This window comes from Danio rerio, chromosome 19, assembly GCF_052040795.2.
Source record: "Danio rerio strain M-AB ecotype USA chromosome 19, GRCz13ab, whole genome shotgun sequence".
Classification (NCBI taxonomy): Eukaryota; Metazoa; Chordata; class Actinopteri; order Cypriniformes; family Danionidae; genus Danio; species Danio rerio.
The window spans coordinates 33,052,466-33,075,163 of NC_141039.2; the positions used below are offsets into that span (position 1 = coordinate 33,052,466).

Genomic DNA, 22,698 nt, shown 5'->3' on the forward strand with positions numbered 1-22,698 from the left:
ATGCCTTAATATATGTCAATGGCTTTACATACCAAGTTCTCTTTGAACTTGCTGTGGTATTCCCATGATAGTTGTTCTTCGACTCCGTCTCTTGGACTTATCCAGTCGTTTAACAGGGTTTAAGGGCTTAAATGTAGAACCTAAAGAGTGATAGTTCGTACAGAGATTAAATATTTTTTAATTAAAGCAATATAAAATGTATTTTTTTTTTCTTTGCATTGCTATTACTATGATAACTTGCTCAAGCTACTGCCATGCAGTGTAAACCAGGGGTGTCCAGTTCCTGGAGATTTACCTTCCTGCATATTTTAGCTTAAACTTCTACTGTTCAGGTCCTAATAAATTAGTTCAGATGTGATTGAACAGGGTTAGAACTGAAATCTGCAGGAAGGTAGAGCTCCAGGTACAGGGCTGAGCACCACTGGTGTCAACTGCAATTGTTAAACCTGAAAACAAATTAGTGGGGAAAAACAAAGAGGCAGTGCCACTAAGCATGTTTTATTTTAAAACTTCTTATTAAGTCAGCATTGTATACCTTGACGTGTAAGCACTGGACGTGAAGAGACTGCTGAGGCAGTCGACACTGAAATGATGGAGTGTCCTGAGGTGCTATCGTTCTCAAGCGATTCATTCCTTTCTTTTGAGCTTGTGTCTTCCTCTGGCTGTGCAAGCAAGGAGTTCAACCGTATAAATACATCCTTTAAAGGTTCAATTTATACATTATTTCAACCCTTCTTTAAAATGTGAAGAAATACGAAATTACAGTTAAAACATTTTCAGGAACTTGTCATTTATGATTTTACTTGTTACCATATTGTACTTTATTTGTGAAAAACTTAAATTTCAGAGGCTTACCACAATATGGTCATCCTGAAAGTCCGCTCCATTTTTGTTCTCTGTATGGAAGAAAGACTGAGTGAGGTGCATCAGAAAACACAAGTGTATGTTAGAAGGCCAGAATGCGAGCAGTGTGTTTTGTGTAATTGGAAAAGGTGGGTGTAATGCTCACCCTCCTGCTGTAGTATCTTCAGTCCCTCTTGAGCCTCTGTATGCAGGTCCTCCAGATATTTTGGCCTGCTCCCCTCTATGAACACATTCTCCTGGTAGTGCTGGGAAGCAGTGTAGTGTACAGTCAGCTTTTTTTGCTCATCCTGCTTCTGACCTGGTACAGACACACAGACAGAAGGAAGGTGAAGGTACGCACACATAAATGGATGCACTCTTTCACAAAACCTTCTCATTAACATGCAGTATGTCATGCAGGGATATAGAATCCTGCTCCTGAAAGACCAACATCCTGCAGATTGAACATATTTGTCTGTAGGTTTCTAGTTGATCCAAACTATTGATTACCTGTTAGAGTTAGATTTTTTACTAGGCTTGGAGTTTTTAGGAGAGTGGTCTACCAGGATCAAGTTAAAAGACCCCAGATGTATGATATCATAGGTAGTTCATCAATTTCAAAAGTTGCATTCAAATCAAATCAAGATGTTGATGCATAAGCAGGACAGTTTTGCAAAAGGCACAGAAAGGTTAACATCTGCAAATCATCATCTCTCTGCTGGATTTGGAAAAGCTTTTACACTAGATGACCTTCCTCACTCAACCGATCACAGAGGTTGTAATGACATGTGTAACCACAGTGCTAGGACACATGCACACTCTTAATGTCAATTTACAGTAGTGCATGTATTCACTCACTTCTGTGTCTGTGAGGAAAACCAGACCACTCTTAGCAGGAAAAAATGCAAACTCTGTACCGAAAAGACCTGTGGATCACTCAATCATCCGGAGCTTGTGAACGTGATTTCTACATACCCATTTTGTGAATGAAAGGCTTTTAAATCTGGCTGTTAAAAGTTCTTACTCTGCCCATCCTTTCTTTGTCCATTGGCAACATTTGCTAAGCTTGGCAGCCAATTCTAGTTGGATCATTGACAGGAGTAAGTGGTACATTTTGATTGTAGGTGTCCAACCAAGTCATGGTTCAACTCAAGCTGTGACCAGGTAATCTCTTCAGATCTTTAATTCCTCGAAATACCAGATTACCCTTTCTATAGCTGCCCCTTCAGCATATGTCAGCACATGGGGGCTTTGCTTTTTCTTTCTATACATCCATTTAAAATTGAAATATTACAATCAGTGTTCATAATTAACAAACAACCTTGTCTGTAATATAAAAAAACTGAGATGAATCCTTTAAACATATTCCTAAATCACCCAAGGTATTAAAAACATAGTTTAGTAGTTTTAGAATATATCTTATACTGAGGCTAGCTGTTAACTTTGTAATGTGGAGAACTGGGACTCTTGAGGGTTGCCCATCGTTGGACTGGGTCACTCTCAAAGGAACAGTGAGACACTTCATTCTCGTCCCCCTATCATTTTCCTGGCGTACTACTAAGGTGCCTACTATTGACTGGACTTTCTATGTTTCCGAAAGGCACCGCAAAATTGATGAGTGTTTTAGGACAGGGACTTTCCCTTAAAAGAGACCGACTCAGCCTCTCAGCCATTTATGCAGATTTCTAACTGCTCACCGGGTATCAACTTTTAAGCTTCTTGTGTAGTACACCCCATGGGGAGTGTCAGGTGTCCTGCCACTGACTGCTGGCACTGTGATATAACAGAGACTGAAAACACAATCTGTAGGCAAGTGAACTATATAGAAGTCCAATTTGCAAATTGCTCCTGCATATAAAAGTTAGAATGTTTTATTCACGGTACAGCACAGCTCTATTTGTAAAACATTACCAGTTCCGCACTCATACACCCGTTTACAGCAAATATTCTAAATTTCACAAGACTCAAATTTCAAGTGAATTTCTGTCAACCCTTGTTGGGGGGGGGGGGGGGTTGCACTGTGAGTGTACTTTAACAGCTCCTTACCCTGTTTTTTTATTTATTATTTTAAATATATATATAAATTATTTTAACAGGAATTTCCCAATGAGATATGCAACCCTTCTACCAGGGGGTCCTGGCCAAAATGGCAGCACAAAAAGTTTCAGATATGAAATGAAATATGCATAAAATATGATTAATTGAATTTTACACAAAACATTTGCATGATTCTTCCAGGTAATAAAAGGTGGTTTTCCAGGTAAGATTTAAAGATGTTTCTGATATGAAAATACTCAATAATGTAGGGCCGAAGGAGAAAAATGCTGTTTTACCAAACTCTGACCATACTCTTGGAACAGTTAAATGTCATTTATAAGAATTTTGTTTACTATAACTGCAAGTATAATATGATAAAAGATTACAAATATAAGATGGCTGTTACCTTGGGTATGAATTATAATAGACCTAGCCAAGTTCTTTTTAAATAATCTAAAATGGAATAATCCTCGGTTGGCACACACTGATTCTGTAAATGTCATTATGAGTAAAGCACATTTTGGGAAGCTACAGATATTCAGAGAACTTTGTCTCTAAATCCACACTGACAGTTATGTTTTTACAGCAGTGCATATTTTATGCTATTTTAGAAACCAGTACCTGCATAAAAAGTTAACTTCGAAATTATTTAACTCAAGTACCCCTGTCTTGATAAATTTACTGTAATGCATCTTGCACTGTGCACTCAATATGTAAACAGTATTTTAGGAACTAGGTGAAATGTTAAATAAAAGGATGTATCTACTCACCCTTCTTCTTGAAGATTGACAACAGAGACCGAACATTTTTGCTTAAAAACACCACCATGTCTGTCTTGAGATAAGGGTCCAGGCAGAGATCATTGTAGTTTGAAAGGGTCTCTTAAATAATCAAAGACCAAGCAGAATCATGACTACATCGGTCCACTAGTGCGGCCGCAGACTTACTGGTGTCAACTAGCTGTCTCTTGTGAAGGATAATCAGGTCGGACACAATGAGATCTACTGTGTGCCACCAATCCTCCAGCTGCCCTGATCTTTCCCACCCCTCTTCATCTCTCCTCCCCCTCGGCATTGGCTTTTGTCAGCATCTTAACTGTGTGGTGTCCCCCCAACTTGTTGGCTGTTTTCCTCCATTGTATGTACACAAACCGAACTTGCCTTGACAGGGAAGCCTGGCTAATCTGCCTCTCCTAAAATCTGCTTGGATTCATGCCATGCTATCAGGGCAAGGCATCTGCTTCACAATTTGACCCACAGTGCACACTATAAATAGTAAAAGGAGCATAGATTTGATTGAATCTTTCAAATGTCTAAAATACCTGTTGAAAAGTGTTACAGGAGCTATACCTGAAAATTGAGGATCTGGGTAAGTAACTTGAAAAGTGAACATATTTTAGTGGGCTTTATGATGATTATTTTTGAACATTTAGAGCATGGATGCATCAAGCTGTGAGCATTAAATTGGCTTTCTTTTATTGGTGTATCACTATACAGTCCCCATCTGGAACTTTTTGGCCAATGGAAAATGATGAACTGTTCTATGTGTATAAGGTAGAGAACTCTACCTGATTGGCTGATTGATTTAGCAAATGATTGGGTGTTTAAAATAAAAGTGAAAGTGATGAAATTGAGTAAATTAAAGAGGCCAAGATGCTTTGATTACGTTTTGTATGACTCTAGGCCTAGTTTTAGGATTGATATAGACTCTAGATTAAATATGTGACCCTCTGTACCAGATTGGTGTTTCCTTTCACAGAGATGCAGACCTAGCATGCAGGGTTGCAGTGTCAATACCATTTAAAGCATTCGTTTACCAAAAAGTGAGCATTTTGATTGCACTGTGAGTGTACTTTAACAGCTCCTTACCCTGTTTTTTTATTTATTATTTTAAATATATATATAAATTATTTTAACAGGAATTTCCCAATGAGATATGCAACCCTTCTACCAGGGGGTCCTGGCCAAAATGGCAGCACAAAAAGTTTCAGATATGAAATGAAATATGCATAAAATATGATTAATTGAATTTTACACAAAACATTTGCATGATTCTTCCAGGTAATAAAAGGTGGTTTTCCAGGTAAGATTTAAAGATGTTTCTGATATGAAAATACTCAATAATGTAGGGCCGAAGGAGAAAAATGCTGTTTTACCAAACTCTGACCATACTCTTGGAACAGTTAAATGTCATTTATAAGAATTTTGTTTACTATAACTGCAAGTATAATATGATAAAAGATTACAAATATAAGATGGCTGTTACCTATATATGTGACCCTCTGTACCAGATTGGTGTTTCCTTTCACAGAGATGCAGACCTAGCATGCAGGGTTGCAGTGTCAATACCATTTAAAGCATTCGTTTACCAAAAAGTGAGCATTTTGATTCCCGCACTCGAAATTGAGTCTAAAAGTTTTAGAAACAAAAACCACAAAAGGTGTTCTGAAGAAAGTTAATGCTGCTATTTTCCATGGATACAGTATTACCGTGCGTTCACACCGAAAGCAGCGAGAGCGTCAATGGCAAGCAATCTGAATGTTGAAGTCCACCGCTTGGGAGAAGTCCAGAGAACACAGTCCTGTGAAATTTGGTTCCGACCACAGTTGTTACCAAGGGTTTGATTATTACGGTCACCGGGTTTACAATTCTTCACCTTAGAATTATAAGGTTCTATCTGACAATTTTTGTCAAAATAGAGTTATTGACATATTTTTATTAAATGACAACTTATTTACATTATTTACATTATACAAGTTGTTTACATTTTAAGACTTTTTATTTAAAAAACAAAACGGTTTATCTACAAAGTTGAACTCTAGCTTGTCTCTATAAGATTCTTTCTGTGAGCCAATCAGCATTTTTAATGCACGCACAAGGACCAATAAGGATCAGCTTTCTTTGTCATTTTGCCGGGATGCTCCATTGACAGCGAAAAAGATCAAAAAGACAAAATCGCACAAAATCAGAGTCGGCTAAATAATGCCACATCACACAAATTGAGATGTGTGTAAATGTGATGATTTAAAAGCATTTTTTTACACTGAGATTAAATGTTAAAATTTACACTGTTGAGAAAGAAACAAAATATAAAAAAATTATATATTAAATGTGAAATATTTGTATTTGTGTGTATATATAGTCAGTGAAACAATTTTCAGTGTTTATTCAACTCATTTGCTCATCGTCTGTTTTCTTTTAAAGTCTTTAAACGTAATACTAAGCCTTGAAGGGCACATACTTAATTTTATTCATGGGGCATATCATTCAATAAATATAGAATAAAATTCAATAAATATAATTCAATATTTCATATAAAGCATACAGTTTAATAATTATGACCATATTAATTACATAAAATTAACATCTGCACTAGATGAAATATTCAGCACAGCCTTGTATGTTAAATTTGAACAAGTAAAAAATATTCATCCAAAACAATATATAAATGTTATAGAAAGCAGAAATTTTACTTTCTTAAGCATCAACATATTGTTACACCGCCAAATTGTGAGTGTTTTTGATTGTATTTCTTGAAAAGTAACGCTTCAATAAATGATCTGCCAGATAGAACCTTATGATTCCAAACGGAAAATGACTTTTCAGAATTAAAGGTTCTATCTGCATTTACCATGTTTTTGTTACTCCAATTTGCAAATGAAAAAAAAAAAGTTTTGATAATTTACATTTAGAGTACTTTTAGGCTCTCTGTCACGTTGAAAGAGAATTGTTACACACATATTATTAGTTATATGGATTGCAAAAACTGAAGCTCAATATCTCAAAATCATTCAGAACGCAGATAGAACCTTATAATTCTAAGGTGACGAATTATTTACAATGTTTCCTTATGGGGACATACATTAAAAAAACTTACTGGCCAGTTACTGATGTGCATTAATGTTATATATTTTTTTTTTCTTTAAAAAAATGGAAATCTCATGCCAACTATAAGGACAATACGAAACTATATTGCTGCTTCAGAATATTTCAAACATGGACATATTGGATAAGTTGAGCAAAGGCACACCACATGCAACAACTTGATCTTCCATTGTTAAATGAATTTGATAAAAAATTATGGGAGTTTTCCGGGAGACAGAACAATACGGGAGATGGCCGGGAGATGGGTCTGAATGGCAGATATGCTCACCACCTTCGGTGTGAATGCACAGTTCTAGTGCAATATGTTGATTAATCTACATATACAAATACATGACAAACTTAGAAAGGCTATTTTCTAAGTTTTCAGAAGCCATCTAATATGATTTGGGACTCGTTTGATTCCACTTTATGAAGAATAATTGAACATTTTTCTTTTTTTATGATAAAATGCACATTCAAGTCTGAAATAGTTTTATTTATTTAGATTTTTCTCATTTAACTGTAAATTGTTTAACAGGTGTTTGATGTCTGCACTCTAGAGTTGCAATCTTTGGCACTTCAGTATAGAGTGGAGCTGGCTCAAAATTATGGCATTTTCACATCAAACTAAAAAAAGAAAAGTCACCATTTTGGTTGGCAAACTTGCCATTTTTGGTTTTACGCCAAAGATTCACCACTTTTCACTTTGCAACTTTACTGTTTTTAAACAGTAAGAATCACTGTTTATATTTATCCTAATTACATTAACAATCTCTCTGATTGCACAAGTGAGTCCACAGCTAGATAGTGTGGATTTTTTGCTTTTTTAATCCCATTAATCTCATATCCTTTCTTTTTCCTTCAAGTCTGCCATTCAGCTCTACCAACTGCCTGTTGTCCAACCCAAGAAATCCCATTAATATTTATCAGGGAAGACAAAGGACACCATCTGGTACATGGTCTGATTTGAGGGTTGAGAATGCCTTTAAACCGCCACCAGACCCAAATTCAATTTCTTCATATTGAAGTTTTTGTTTGCAAAAATGCACAGGAAAAAAAAAACGACACATGGTAAATTTATGGTAAATTACAGAAGCATAATGTCCTGAATCCTCATCTGACTCAAAAAGACTTTTTTATACTAATAGAATCATTTTTGTATACTGTAATACTATAATATTTTGAATTACCTTAGCTTGTGTACTGTATGCATGTTTAACTTAAGTTATTGTGATATATTTTTGTGCAGTTTTACTTTTTCCTAATTTTATTTCATATATTTATATTTATTAGTTGTTTTTGTTTCATGGCGTCCACCAGGTGGTGGTAAAAGATGTCTGTTTATCAGTCTCTGCTTCACATATGCACATCTTCCTGTTTTGTGCAGTTCCCTGAACTTTCTGCACACACAAAAAAAAACTTAATTTAAACTGACAAGAAATGAGAGCTCATTTTAAACAAAGGAAATAATTCTCAAAGCATAATGTATCCATAAAGTATTTCATTGCTGTAGTACTTATAGTACAAATGTTGACAAAAAAAGCACATGATTGTTAGGTTTTAAGATTGAATGATTTATATATAATACAGTACACCATGCATGGTCAAAAGTGGACAAAAGACTTTTACCTCATTTAAATGCCAGCTTTGAACAGAAATGCATCTCTTGGTTTACCTGTGATCCAACTGACCAAAACACATCGTATTACCTGGTATAAACATGACATCAGTTGGCAGTTCTTGCCGCTCCAATCGTAAGCTGAATAAACAAGCCTATTTATGGTGCATGATCAGAGGTTTGACTTAATAAAAATAACGTTCAAATTGCGCAATGACAATAAATAATATACACTGTAAAAAAAAATCTGTTTTACTTTTTAGTTTTTTCCAGGACCTGTGGTGCCGGGAAAAAAGTTAAATAACGTCCAGTAAATTACAAATATATGCCGTAAAATTACAGATGGTAAATTAAAGAAATTTACAGCAAATTTAAATTTAAGAAAATGTGTGTAATTTGAAATCTGCTTATTTTTTTTATATTTTTTTACAGTAAATGTCTGTAATTTTACGGCCGTTATTTTACGGTAAAAGTCTGTAATTTAATGTCCGTTATTTTACAGTAAATGTCTGTAATTTAACGACCGTTATTTTACAGTAAAAGTCTGTAATTTAACATTCGTTATTTCATGGTAAATGTCTGTAATTTAATATCCATTTGTTACAGTAAATGTTTGTAATTTTACGGTAAATGTCTGTATTTTAAAGTCTGTTATTTTATGTGAAACAAGCGGCAACCTCCCGCTCTCCCTCGGGAGGCCAATACGGAAGTAACTGAAACTGCAATTCATTGAAAATCCGCTAGTCCTGGCTCCATAGAACAAATTTCAATTGAGCTCACTTTTAGAATGGCCAACTTTACAGCAGACTCATCAGTTTCTGTAATTTAACATCCGTTATTTTACAGTAAATGTCTGTAATTTAACATCCGTTATTTTACAGTAAATGTCTGTAATTTAACGTCCGTTATTTTACAGTAAATGTCTGTAATTTAACATCCGTTATTTTACAGTAAATATCTGTAATTTGACATCCGTTATTTTACAGTAAAAGTCTGTAATTTAACATCCGTTATTTTACAATAAATGTCTGTAATTTAAAATCCGTTATTTTACAATAAATGTCTGTAATTTTACGTCCGTTATTTTACAATAAATGTTGGTAATTTATCATCCGTTATTTTACAGTAAAAGTCTGTAATTTAACATCCATTATTTTACAATAAATGTCTGTAATTTAACATCCGTTATTTTACAATAAATGTCTGTAATTTTACGTCCGTTATTTTACAATAAATGTCGGTAATTTATCATCCGTTATTTTACAGTAAAATTCTGTAATTTAACATCCGTTATTTTACAATAAATGTCTGTAATTTTACATCCGTTATTTTACAATAAATGTCGGTAATTTATCATCCGTTATTTTATGGTAAAAGTCTGTAATTTAACGTCCGTTATTTTACAGTAAATGTCTGTAATTTAACATCCGTTATTTTACAGTAAATGTCTGTAATTTAACGACCGTTATTTTACAGTAAAAGTCTGTAATTTAACGACCGTTATTTTACAGTAAAAGTCTGTAATTAAACATCCATTTGTTACAGTAAATGTTTGTAATTTTATGGTAAATGTCTGTAATTTAAAGTCTGTTATTTTATGTGAAACAAGCGGCAACCTCCCGCTCTCCCTCGAGAGGCCAATACGGAAGTAACTGAAACTGCAATTCATTGAAAATCCACTAGTCCTCGCTCCATAGAGCAAATTTCAATTGAGCTCACTTTTAGAATGGCCAACTTTACAGCAGACTCATCAGTTTCTGTAATTTAACATCCGTTATTTTACAATAAATGTCTGTAATTTAACATCCGTTATTTTACAGTAAATGTCTGTAATTTAACGTCCATTATTTTACAGTAAATGTTGGTAATTTTTCATCCGTTATTTTACGGTAAATGTCTGCAATTTAACGTCCGTTATTTTACAGTAAAAGTCTGTAATTTAACATCCATTATTTTACAATAAATGTCTGTAATTTAACATCCGTTATTTTACAATAAATGTCTGTAATTTTACGTCCGTTATTTTACAATAAATGTCGGTAATTTATCATCCGTTATTTTACAGTAAAAGTCTGTAATTTAACATCCGTTATTTTACAATAAATGTCTGTAATTTTACGTCCGTTATTTTACAATAAATGTCGGTAATTTATCATCCGTTATTTTACGGTAAAAGTCTGTAATTTAATGTCCGTTATTTTACAGTAAATGTCTGTAATTTAACATCCGTTATTTTACAGTAAATGTCTGTAATTTAACGACCGTTATTTTACAGTAAAAGTCTGTAATTTAACGACCGTTATTTTACAGTAAAAGTCTGTAATTAAACATCCATTTGTTACAGTAAATGTTTGTAATTTTATGGTAAATGTCTGTAATTTAAAGTCTGTTATTTTATGTGAAACAAGCGGCAACCTCCCGCTCTCCCTCGGGAGGCCAATACGGAAGTAACTGAAACTGCAATTCATTGAAAATCCACTAGTCCTGGCTCCATAGAGAAAATTTCAATTGAGCTCCTTTTAGAATGGCCAACTTTACAGCAGACTCATCAGTTTCTGTAATTTAACATCCGTTATTTTACAGTAAATGTCTGTAATTTAACATCCGTTATTTTACAGTAAATGTCTGTAATTTAACGTCCATTATTTTACAGTAAATGTTGGTAATTTTTCATCCGTTATTTTACGGTAAATGTCTGCAATTTAACGTCCGTTATTTTACAGTAAATGTCTGTAATTTAACATCCGTTATTTTACAGTAAATGTCAGTAATTTATCATCCGTTATTTTACGGTAAATGTCTGTAATTTAACGTCCGTTATTTTACAGTAAATGTCTGTAATTTATTATCCGTTATTTTACGGTAAATTTTTATTTAACATCTGTTATTTTACAGTAAATGTCTGTAATTTATTATCTGTTATTTTACGGTAAATGTCTGCAATTTAACGTCCGTTATTTTACAGTAAATGTCTATAATTTAACGTCTGTTATTTTACGGTAAATGTCTGTAAATTAACGTCTGTTATGTTACGTTAAATGTCTGTAATTTAACTTAACTTATTTTATGGTAAATAACTATATTTTAACGTCCATTATTTTATATTTTTTTCGGCATCCCAGCTGCTGAAAAAAAATTACAAAAATAAAAAGTAGAATAATGTAAAATAAGTGTAGATTGCGTCACAAAACACATAAAAACGAAAGTAACAAACCCTATTAAAAATGTAAGAAGTAGAAAGTACAGATATTTGTGTAAAAAAGTTGTTCGAAAAATAAATAGTGGAGTAAAGTACTGATACTAGAAAAATCTACAGTAACAAAGTATTTGTACTCCGTTACTTCCAGTTTCTGCAGATGGATGGATTTTTTTATTTTTTTTTAAGATGTTGTTTTGAGTTTCCTAGAAAGCAGGTAAAGTCAATTTTAAAACCCAGGGCTAATTTAAATACTGTCTCAGATATGTTTTTAATTTTATTTGAACCAAATATTTATGTGTCAATGGAAGTTTTGTGTTGTATATGTAAGCAAGATGTAAACACAAGGAAAATTTGAGAACAAAATCATGCTTTAAATATTTACATCCACCACCTAGTGAGACTCTTTGCTTAAAGTTACTTATAAATGAAAGTCATGTTGGCCTGGGGGCTTTCAGAGCAGGGCGAACTCTTTAACATTTGACTTAATCTGGGATAAATCAATAGAAGGTTAATGTAGCTTGCAGCCGCTTTAGCTTCTATTTTCCACATTTTTCCACACAGGTACACATCAACCAAACAATGCATGAGTTTGCCATGAGTAATCTTCCATGAAATTTTTATGAATGCCTAGAAATTAGAATGATTTGTTACCGTTATACACCCTGAATACTCAAAAGATTAGCTTGACTTGCGTTTGTTTCGCAGTTGCCAACAAGTGCGTCATTTGTTGATTTCTATTTATTGAATTATATATATATAACCCTCCAGTATTCGGTTGTTTTAGCGTGACTAACAGAGCCCTGCCCCAGATATCAGACTCAAATCTCCCGTTCTGACAATAGGCTGCTTTCATCGAACTCTCCCTATGTTGTTTTCAAGGAATCTAAGCCCAAACGAGTAGATGAGATGATACTGATGACTCTCAATGTCCCGGGAGATGATGAGCTGTGTTTTCTCTCCTTCGTTTAGCAGGGCACCGCCTCAAATCATTAGCTCTAGGAAGCCAAAGACAAGCCTATTTTCTTGTCTGTGATGGAGTTCTGCATCTATCAGGGTTTACAAGTCCCTCGAAGCATCTATAAATCTTCTGTACAAAAAAACACAGTGCGAAGTAATCCTTCCCCCCCTGCCTGAAAGCTTCATCAATACTTACTAATAATAGCACGCGGGGTTGAGAAGCAAGCAGGGTTTATTCTGCAGGCGTCATGATATTTTAAGATTCTTGTTTTCCCCCCTTATTAGACATGAAGTCTTGGGTACAGACAGAGGACAATGTAGCCAAGATGATATGTTCCCTAAATACATTCTCTTATAATACTACCACATTAGAAACAATAAAGGAAAAGATGGAATATAAAAGTGCATAACATCATATTTCTCAATGACAAACATCAATGACCTAAAAAATACATACAAAAATTATTTTAAGGCATTTATTAAAACATTCAAGAGATGGAGTTTTTCTAATGGAAGCAAGCCAGGAACTTCACAACTTTGGAGCAATTTTTGAAAATAACCTGGGCTGCGTTCCAGTCCACTTTTAAACAAGCACTCGCCAATGTCCCTTCACTTGTTCAATTGGGAATTCCCAATGCCATTTTGAAGTGTGTTCCACTTCATTTAGTTAACGAGGGAAGCTTAGATGGACAAACCCTCAATCCCTCGATTTCAAGGAAGTGAGTAGGCTTCATATGTCCCAAATTACAACACGATTGTGACACCACAACAGTGTATTACCCTGGTGCTCAAAGGTTTATCGGATTCCATTCAAACGCATTTAAAAGCTACGCCTTTCCTAGATGGGTGACACGGTGGCCCAGTCGTTAGGACTGTTGCCTAACAGCAAGAACGTCACTGGTTCTAGTCCTTACTAAGCCAGCGGACGTTTCTGTGCAGAGATTACACGTTCTGTGCTTATGTGGGTTTCCCCTGGGTTCCCCGGTTTCCTCCTGCATCTAATAACATGCAACTTAAGTTAATTGAATAATTCAAACCAGCACCATAGGCTTGCGTCTAGTAAGTAGTTGTCTTTTAAGAGCAATTACTATCTGTTCATTAGCTACTACAGCAGGGGAGTTCTCGAGATCTACCTGAGCTCAAACTCCTCTCTCGCCATGCCAACGGGAGGGAGTCCAGGGCTCGAAGATCTTAAGAGCACAGGGCTCTCTCGCAGGACAGCATGCCAAACATGCTTTATAATCAATCATCAGCTAAGTGTGAACTCTTAAAAAATGAAAATCGTCTCGAGCCTAAATGAGATTTCTGTATTTGTTTAGAAAGTCTCCTGCGATAGGTTTACATGCCTCCCATGTAAAAAACATTCATTTTCTCATTGCATTTTACACTTCCTAAAAGGTTTCAAATAGGGCCACTATTGGATAAATGTAACATTTTTTTAGGTTTTTTCATTTCCCGATATATATTGTGATATGAATACAATTTCACCAGAAGACTTAATATCTCAACTTGGAAGAGGGATGATTCTGCAGCGGAAGTGCATTTCCATAAAATCTAATAAAATCTATAACATTTTTGGGGTCACCTGACAGATTTTCGTTGTTGTCTGCAATTTGCAGTGCGTTTCTGATTCTTTTTTTAAACCCCTTATAAACCCAAGTTTATTAAGTCTGTTATGATAGCTTGTAGAGCATAACAGTTAAATAATCATTATCTGAATTTTAGCTCTGGAGGTGTCCTGAAATCTACAGATTGTACAAAGTAGACAATAATTATGCCGTTGATTTTGCTATATCAATGAAAGTGTGAGTCCTATGTTGAAATGGTGAAAGAACTACTAGATCAACCACAAACTTGATCATGGAACCAGTTGAAGAGGACATTTCTCAGTGGTAACTTTTTCCTTAGTTAATGGTGCATTTTAAACTGTCATGTATGAGGATTTCTTCTGCACCAGCATTAAAATGAGCTTAATAAATGAACAAAGGCTTGTGGCAAAAATGGATAAGCACAAATACCCAACATTTTTGAGTGTTGGCTAACAGATGTTCTAGGCAGCTAATTATTGCCATAGTTGGGTATTATACCAATTTGTTATGGATCTACATTATGTAGAACGTTAAACTAATTCAATGACTTTTTCCAGCAGTTCAGAATCGATTAGGGGACAATAACTTTTGCTGTGCAAATAACAAACTTTATAGACCTTTGACATTTTCAAACAGCTAAATTACACACTCCATTAAAGGTGATATCTAAAAAGCAAAATAGGGCCACCTTGATGCCAAAATATTAAATGTTAAAAATGTTATTAAACATTTACCACATGCTTAAAATGTTGATTTGTCACTGTGTTAGAAAAATAACAAATCATATGGCTTTTGTTTTAAAATAATTCAGCGTCAGCACACTTTTAAAGCTATAACAAGAGCAGTTAAAATGAGTTTAAATAATAAAACCATACACAGTGTAAACTACTTGGTTTTACATTTTGCAAATTATATGCACACATTTTAAGTGCACAATTACTTTTAAAGTCATTACATATTACAAATTAACATGATATTTTGATCCTCCAAGACTTTCAAATACACACTGAGGTTCAGCTTGTCTGTGTATAGTGGCAAATTAATATGTTTATGTTCATATTAAGATATGGAATATTCGATTTCAGGAAATCTATTTAGTCTGCATCGCTCTCATCCCAAACAACATCAGTCTAATTTTCATGATGCAGATGTCTGCCAAAACACACACACAAAGAACCCATCATCCAATTACTAAGGTTGTGTGTTGAATGTTAAATGTTACTACCAATAAAATCTTACAGTCAAACACATGCACCCTGCATCATGCACACCAACTGCTGAGTATTTTATTACCATCATAACAGAGGTCAAACAAGGTCATGTGATTCTAACAAGCAGCTGCATGTCCACAATTATAGAACGTAAAAGAGTGTGTATTGTGCTTTCTTTCTCTCTATCACATCTGATCCTTCATTTGTGACAACATTTCCAGGCAACACGCCATTTTGACCAAAACAATGTCAATTACACTGTTATGACAAATACAGCACAGGATTATATTGCACAGATCATTGTGCAACTCAATCCAGATCTTTCACAATGTATTCCTTTTCAAAAAACAATTATTATAAAGCGACTTTAGTATCCCTTTAAGTTTAATCTAGGAGTTTGGAATGCAATATGGTGCAATTAAACATTTGTGGTTAGGACTTTCAAGAAAGCCAAGGAAAGAGACACAGAAAACACCAAAATCATAAATATTATAGTCAATATCCTTCCAATGTGGTTAAATCAAACACTTGCCGCATGCAACATTTCTGTGAGGGATCTGAATCCAGTGGTATTTTTACTCTTTAACAGTATAGAGGGCAGTTGAGGACTGTGAGGAAAGCCGTCCAAGCCTCGATCTGCAAGCATATGAGTAACCTAAATTCACATAAACTTTTTAACGTTGACCAAGTAAGTGCCCTCTGATTTTCAGTGCATTTAAATGCTTTTATTATGGCCTGAACCATATTTTGCATTGCAACTTTTGACCAAATGTTTAACAGCTCGCTATTAAAACAGGGCACGAGAAAAGACAGTTGTTATGCTCAAAATAAGTGCGAATATAGTTTTTATTGCATGATAAACTTTAAACAAACATGGATTATATCCACTGAACAAGATGTTCTTTACAGTGAAAGAATGTTCATCAGATAATTCAAATCTTCCTCATATTAAGAACAAATTAAAACATTTTTTAAAAATCTGTAAGATTTCTGAGATTGAAAAAGATTGAGTGCACTCAGATTTTTAAATGCTATTATTATTACCTAAATGTATATTGAATTGCTATTTTTGATCAAACGTTTGTAAGCTCATTACTAAAGCATTTGAAGAGACACCACTGCACTGCTGCAATGCTTTCTCCTGTTTTATTTTCTAAAAAGCCACATTTGGAAACAACTGAATGCATGACCTGTTGATGGCACTGTGAGTAAAACATGTTCCATTCCATGATGTTATAGTTCAATTATTAAAATTGACTTCAAAACAAGGTAAACCAGAGAATGTCCCTTTCAATGAGTGTTACAAAGCAAAGCAGTGTGTCTTACAAATGAGTGAAAGCATCATGTTTTTGCCTGTGGGCCAGTGTTTTGCAGCATGACCAAAAAAACATTGAATTCTCGGTTGGTAACTACTAAAACACAATTATGTAGTTTACGGTCACTAAGCCTGTAGGGCTTTTACAGTCATTACTTCCTTTCTTTGAACAGTTGTGTAGGATATTGGTGCTGCATTGCAGCCTCATAACTATCATTTAACCCATAGGGCCAAAACCCAGTCTTGAATAAGGGTGGTGGGTCAAAGCTAAATATGCCAAACTTTATTACATTAAAGTTGCCATGGTCTTTTAAAATAACTAGGAAACATTGCTTTATATTAACTATTTTTTAATGAACTTATTACAGTTAAACACTATGCAAGTTGCACCTGTTTTTTGTTTTTGTTTTTTTGCCTTGATTTGCTTGCCAATGTTTTCTGCATTGTCTTCTATCCAGAGTAACTATTTATATAAAAAAATATGTATAACATTTGATTGATTTACAACATTTAATTTAATTGTATTTTCAGCTTGCTTGATTGTAGCTCATCAATAAAACAAACAAAAATGTTACGTTAAATTAGAAATTACAATCTGTGAAATGCATTCACCCCAACCCTCCCCATCATTCTCATTCTCTTCTCATATCAAAAGTTTCTCTTCTCTCATCAAAAGTTATCAAGGGCCAACTTTGACCCACAGGCCATAGTTTGGACATCTCTGACACTGACTAATCATGCTGTAATTATATTTGAAAATTATGAAACGCATGAGTGATGCTTGTCTGCTAAGTTTGCCAAGATGTTCTTTAGTTTGAAGCTGATATTAACATGTTTTTAGTGATTAGATAACAAGCGGTTTACCTAGAAATAACAATTTCCACCTGATATTAGCATGTTTAAATATATTTCTTTTGTGTAACTGCTCACATTTTTTCTTATTTGTTTTCCCACAACACACTGTGATTGACACAATGAATAAACTAACCCATATCACAGTTCTATGTGTTTAATGAGTGATCAGGAAAGCAGGCAAATGAAAAAGAAGTGGACATGAACTACAATTTTTATCAAATGTTTCTGCTTTGGTACAATCCTGTAAAGTATGAATATTTTGTTTTAGTGTGCTTCCACAACTTTAATTTTTTAGGTCGGTAGGCAGAGAAAATGAGGTCTTTCTTTGAGTGCATTGGGCCACATGACCATCTACACTAAACAATAAATATTTTTTTGGATCAAGCACTGGTGACTGATGAAATAAGCTCATCAGTCCTTGTTAGTGTGCCCAGCTTCCCCACAAAAACACCAGTTTAAATCCTGCTCAAAGTGGGTTTAGTGAATTGGTGCTGTGACCCGGATGGTGTAAGGTTCAGTGAGAAGAGCACCGCTTTCAGGGATCTTTAAGTAAGATCTTTAAGTCTCTTCACTGGTCTATATCATCCTTGTTTTAACACCCACCTCCCATACAGACACTGGTTTGTATCCCGCTCTGAGCAGTATGCTGTTAGTACAATCAGAGGGGTAACATTGACCTCACAGTGAACTGGAGCAGACCAAACTTTAAAGCAGCTTTAGTGACACTGATGGGAGTGTCTTTACTGCTCTCAGTACATTAAAGGGTCTGTGAGTACACAGATAAACATGTGCTTCAACCAGATGTGCAACAACAAGCCAATAGCCCTGTGTCTTCCATCATGTGTCTGTTTATCTTTGTTCCCATTAATTTGAAACTTAATTTGTCTTCCAATAAAAATGCTAGCTTAATATTATGATTGAAAAAGCGGTGTGGCTATTAGTTGAGAGAATAGCATTATCAACATTACATTGCATTAGAGTTCACTTGTATTTAAATGAAGCTCATTTAAGACATTTAACAATGGTCAGGAATTAGAGCAATGTTCTTTTCAACAGTTAAATTAAAGTGAAAATCTGGCACCAAAGGAAAACACCACACCTGCTTCCAACAGAAATGGAACGTTTTAGTATCGTTCTTGTGTGAAGTTGATATAAAGGATGTTTGCTACATTAGCTCACTAAATAAACTGTGAAAAATAAGTTAGCATTCCACTGGTTAGTATTATCATCTTTAAATTAAGGTAGGTTGTGTTTAATAATACCACACAAAGACACAATCTCTGTTAGTTTTAACAGGAAATTTTACCCCAAAACTAATAGTCTGTCAAAATTTACTCACATTGTATTAGTGGTGTAATGAATCACAAATCTCAAGGTTCGGATCACATTATAGTTTTTTAGTCATGGATTGGACCATTTTTCAGATCAGTCAATAAGGGGAGACAAATGTTATTTGCTTCCCATTTATTACAAAAACAGCACTGCAAGAATTATTGGTTTTAACAAACAGAACTTAGAAGCTGTAATTTTATTAAAAATAAAATGAAGATATAATCAGCTGAATAAAAATAAATAGTAAATTATTTAGTACTGTAAACAAAATAAAATGTATAATAAATGTGTATTTAGTCTCCATTTCAAAAAAAAATTCAGTTACTCACTCATAAAACTTTGTTTCACTGCTAGATGTATCATTTTTGAGGAATTATTCAGTAAAATAATGTAAAATAATGTTAAATTAAGTAAAAATGTTAAATACTGTAATTGCTGCCTACAACTTTCCTTTTTGAGCGTCAAGTTAAATGCACATGATTTTAATCTTTACCATAAACATCAGTGGTTTAATCAAAACTAAAATTGTTATTCCAGTACTTATCTGTATTTGTTTGTAACTTCATATCTCAAAAGACCAAACACTGATTCTCTTAAGATTAATAAACATGCAAATCACCATCATTTATAACTTATGTTGCGTGGGTGTTGAGATCCCGATCTTTTAATGATTAATCATGCAGCTTACAATGAATGCATTAATGCAAGCTTAACAAATAGTGACAGAAAACACCTTTAATAACTTAGGAAACCCACCACCACATCCCAAATAATCTACCACAACTTTTTCCATCATCATTATATTTTACAGAAAAGCCTAAATGCTTTCATACATGTGATTTAAATGACGTGAGAGACGATCTCTCTGCGATCATTACAAATTTAGGATTCAAATACAAGTTGTGTGTTTACAAAACGTATTAATCTGTAGGTCACTTGTGTTCCGAACTGTAGGGTTGTGATCCGTACAAATCCTGTATGTACCCTGTATGTATTGAAAAAACAGTGGTAGTTTATAATCAACTAATACAGTCAATGCCCTTTTTACACATTCACTTGCATAAAGCCACTGTACTACTGACCTGATTTTGTCAGCAAGATAAGATGCAGAAGCTGTAAATGTGAATTGCTGATGTCTTGAGCAGTCTATTTTGTCAGACAGGATGACGGGCAGAAATGCCACCTGGATTATTAATGTGACTTGAACGCATATGACTTTGACAACAGAGGATGAACATCAGCGTTTTAGTGGATGGATGATTCTGCAAAGAACAACAGCTTGCTGAGGGTTTTCTAACAATACCTAAACTACAAGCAACATTACCACCAAGTCATGTGATTTGTATTGTGTGTACAGTCTATAGGCATCAGCTTACCAACCAAAACAACTATCTCAGACTACATGGTTGTACAGTATGTGCACATAAATCTAAATTCTTAGGTAAACATTTCCATTCTTAGCACTTTTAGTTGTGCAAACAACCCCGGATTTTATTAAAAGGACCATAGTAGTCTTTCGGATGTATTAAAATGAGAAAATACGTATAGAGTATTTGTTGTATGGCATACAGTTTATGTTCTCTGAAGTAAACACAAAGGTTTATTTTTTTCTGTGAATTGTCAGTCCTGTGACTCCGACTTTACATAAAAATATTGAGTCTTGTGTAGAACTGTCAGATTCAAAACATGGTTGCATTAGTTCAAGTGTGTGTGTGTTACTTTCACAAGCTCATAACACAACAGAACAGTTCTGTCTACACTAATGGTCATGGTGTGATTCTGATGCAGAACAGACGCAGACTTTTTCTGAAAACAGACACTACCTGGTGTTACATAAGCTCTAGGAGTCAAATGCCAAATCTTTGTTGCTGATATATTCCTAATTACAAAATAAACCATGAAACAAATTTGGAATAGTTCACACAAAAATGAAAATGTTGTCATCTCACTGTCGTCATTTTCTCACAATGTTGTTTACCAAGCCTTAGTAAAACACAAAAAAAGTGTTTTGCAGGGTTTATAAGAAGACTTAAGTTGTTAAGTCTATGTTTATTTTAAGTCTTTTTATTTGCAGGAAAATCCAACAACACATTTTATTTGAAGAGTTCACACTTAGCTCACAATTTGTACATAGCTTGTTTGGCGTGCTGTCCCAGGAGAGAGCCCTGAGCTCAAGGGATTCTCGAGCCCAGAGCTCCCCTCCTTCTCTGGGCAAGGGGAGATTGAGCTCAGTTTGATCTCATACTCCCTCGCTGCTGAGGCCAAGGGGAACTTCCTGAGAGTAAGACATTAGAAAAAAGATTTAGGCTGCGTCCGAAACCGCCTACTACTAAGTAGGTACTGCATTTGAATTTAAACGTACTACTCGCCCGTTAGAAAAGTACGTTCTATACAGTATGAATGTGAAAAGTAAGAATGGAATTCGGATGTACTGCATCCGCCATTTTGTCATGGTCACGTGACCTACCTGCGTCAGTTGCGTCGCTTTACTTCCATTCATGAATTCGCTCGCGGGGCATCATGGGATAGCGCAGCATGCATGGGATGCGCACTCCGGAATCTCGCCGGAAGTAGTAAGTTATCCTGGTACTTCTCGCATACTGATTTTCGAATTCTATGATTTCGGACATACTACTCGGCTCGCATACTGATTTTGGCGTACTATGAAGTATGCGGTTTCGGACGAAACCTTAGACTTATTTGTCTATAATATATAGCACATTTGGATGGTGGGAGGAACCCGGGGAACCCAGGGGAAACCCACACGGGGAGAACATACAAACTCCGCACAGAAATACCAGATGGCCCAGCGAGGACCCAACACCATTGGTGTTCTGGCTGTAAGGCAACTGTGCTAATCATGAGCACCTGCTCCTTCCGAAATTAGTTTAAAATTAAACTTCACGGGTCAAAATTATCGAGAAAATCTTTATAATATTATGTAAAGATCATATTTCATGATGACATTTTGTTAGTTTCCTACCGTAAATATTGCAAAACATCATTTTTATTAGTAATATCCATTACTAAGGACTTAATTTGGGCAACTTTAAAGTAGATTTTTGGAGCTATAGGATTCCAGATTTTCAAATAGTAGTATCTTAGCCGAAAATTGTCCAAACAAATCAATGAAAAGCTTATTCATTCAGCGTTTTTAACATGTATAAATCTCAATTTCAAAGAAATCACCCTTATAACTGGTTGTATGGTCCTGCGTCACATTTGTTTAAATCACTCTTAGTCATAATCATTATTCAGCATATCAGCTTTCATGTTAGAACAATTAAATACAAGTTGTCATTGTGGTTGAGTAATGGTGAGATAATTGTCCTTCTTTGGGGGGTGAACTAAGAGAATAACCATAGCTCTCTTTTTTAATTACAGTGGAGGAGATATCCATTAAGAAAAGTTATTATGTAAGGGATAATGAATATCCAGCTGGTTCTCACAGAACAAAGCCCAACAAGCTTATCAGCAGCCCAACACGAAACCTTGAAATTTACAGTAAAATGCTACACATTCATTTACTGCTGTTATAAATGATGCTGCGTGGACTAGACAGTCTCCTGATTTTATATGCATCTGATATCTGCTTTTCATAACTTGACTAAGGTAACCTTGTGCATTAGTAGAAATGCTTCACAAGTACTTACCTGCAGTCTGGCTGTAAGCTTTCCTCTAACAGAGCCACTGTGCCGCTACCACTGAAACATTACCCAGTCAATACAAACTGCGTTCCATGGCCTTGAGAATTCATTGCAGACCTTTACATCATACGACATTCAACACTAGTCATGAGCTAGCTAAATTATAGTTTGCTTGCAGAAGAAGGTGATTATTTAATAAAATCCAATTAAAATCTGAATGTTGAGCCAAAGA

The 22,698-nt window shown here is 34.8% G+C and overlaps 1 protein-coding gene and 1 long non-coding RNA gene across 15 annotated transcripts in view; one reads left to right on the plus strand and one right to left on the minus strand.

The window, feature by feature from the left end:
* The window catches only part of nhsl3 (NHS like 3), a 103,553-nt gene that overhangs the window by 4,825 nt on the left and 76,030 nt on the right, over positions 1-22,698 (minus strand). For 5 of the 14 annotated variants that reach the window (NM_001443926.1, XM_087293771.1, XM_087293770.1 and 2 more), the window contains 4 exons: positions 1,010-1,162; positions 856-896; positions 536-662; positions 33-140 (listed from right to left, as the gene is read on the minus strand). In NM_001443926.1, coding sequence (NP_001430855.1) covers positions 33-140; positions 536-662; positions 856-896; positions 1,010-1,162 — 429 coding nt within the window. Of the gene's footprint in view, positions 1-32; positions 141-535; positions 699-855; positions 913-1,009; positions 1,163-3,650; positions 3,852-22,698 lie in introns of those variants that run through there. The other 9 variants (XM_087293775.1, XM_087293777.1, XM_087293774.1 and 6 more) reach the window with 5 other exon arrangements.
* LOC147832595 (uncharacterized) lies at positions 6,804-10,223 on the plus strand. Its single transcript, XR_015516975.2, has 3 exons — positions 6,804-8,827; positions 8,899-9,702; positions 10,116-10,223. It is a non-coding gene; the product is annotated as an uncharacterized LOC147832595 (long non-coding RNA).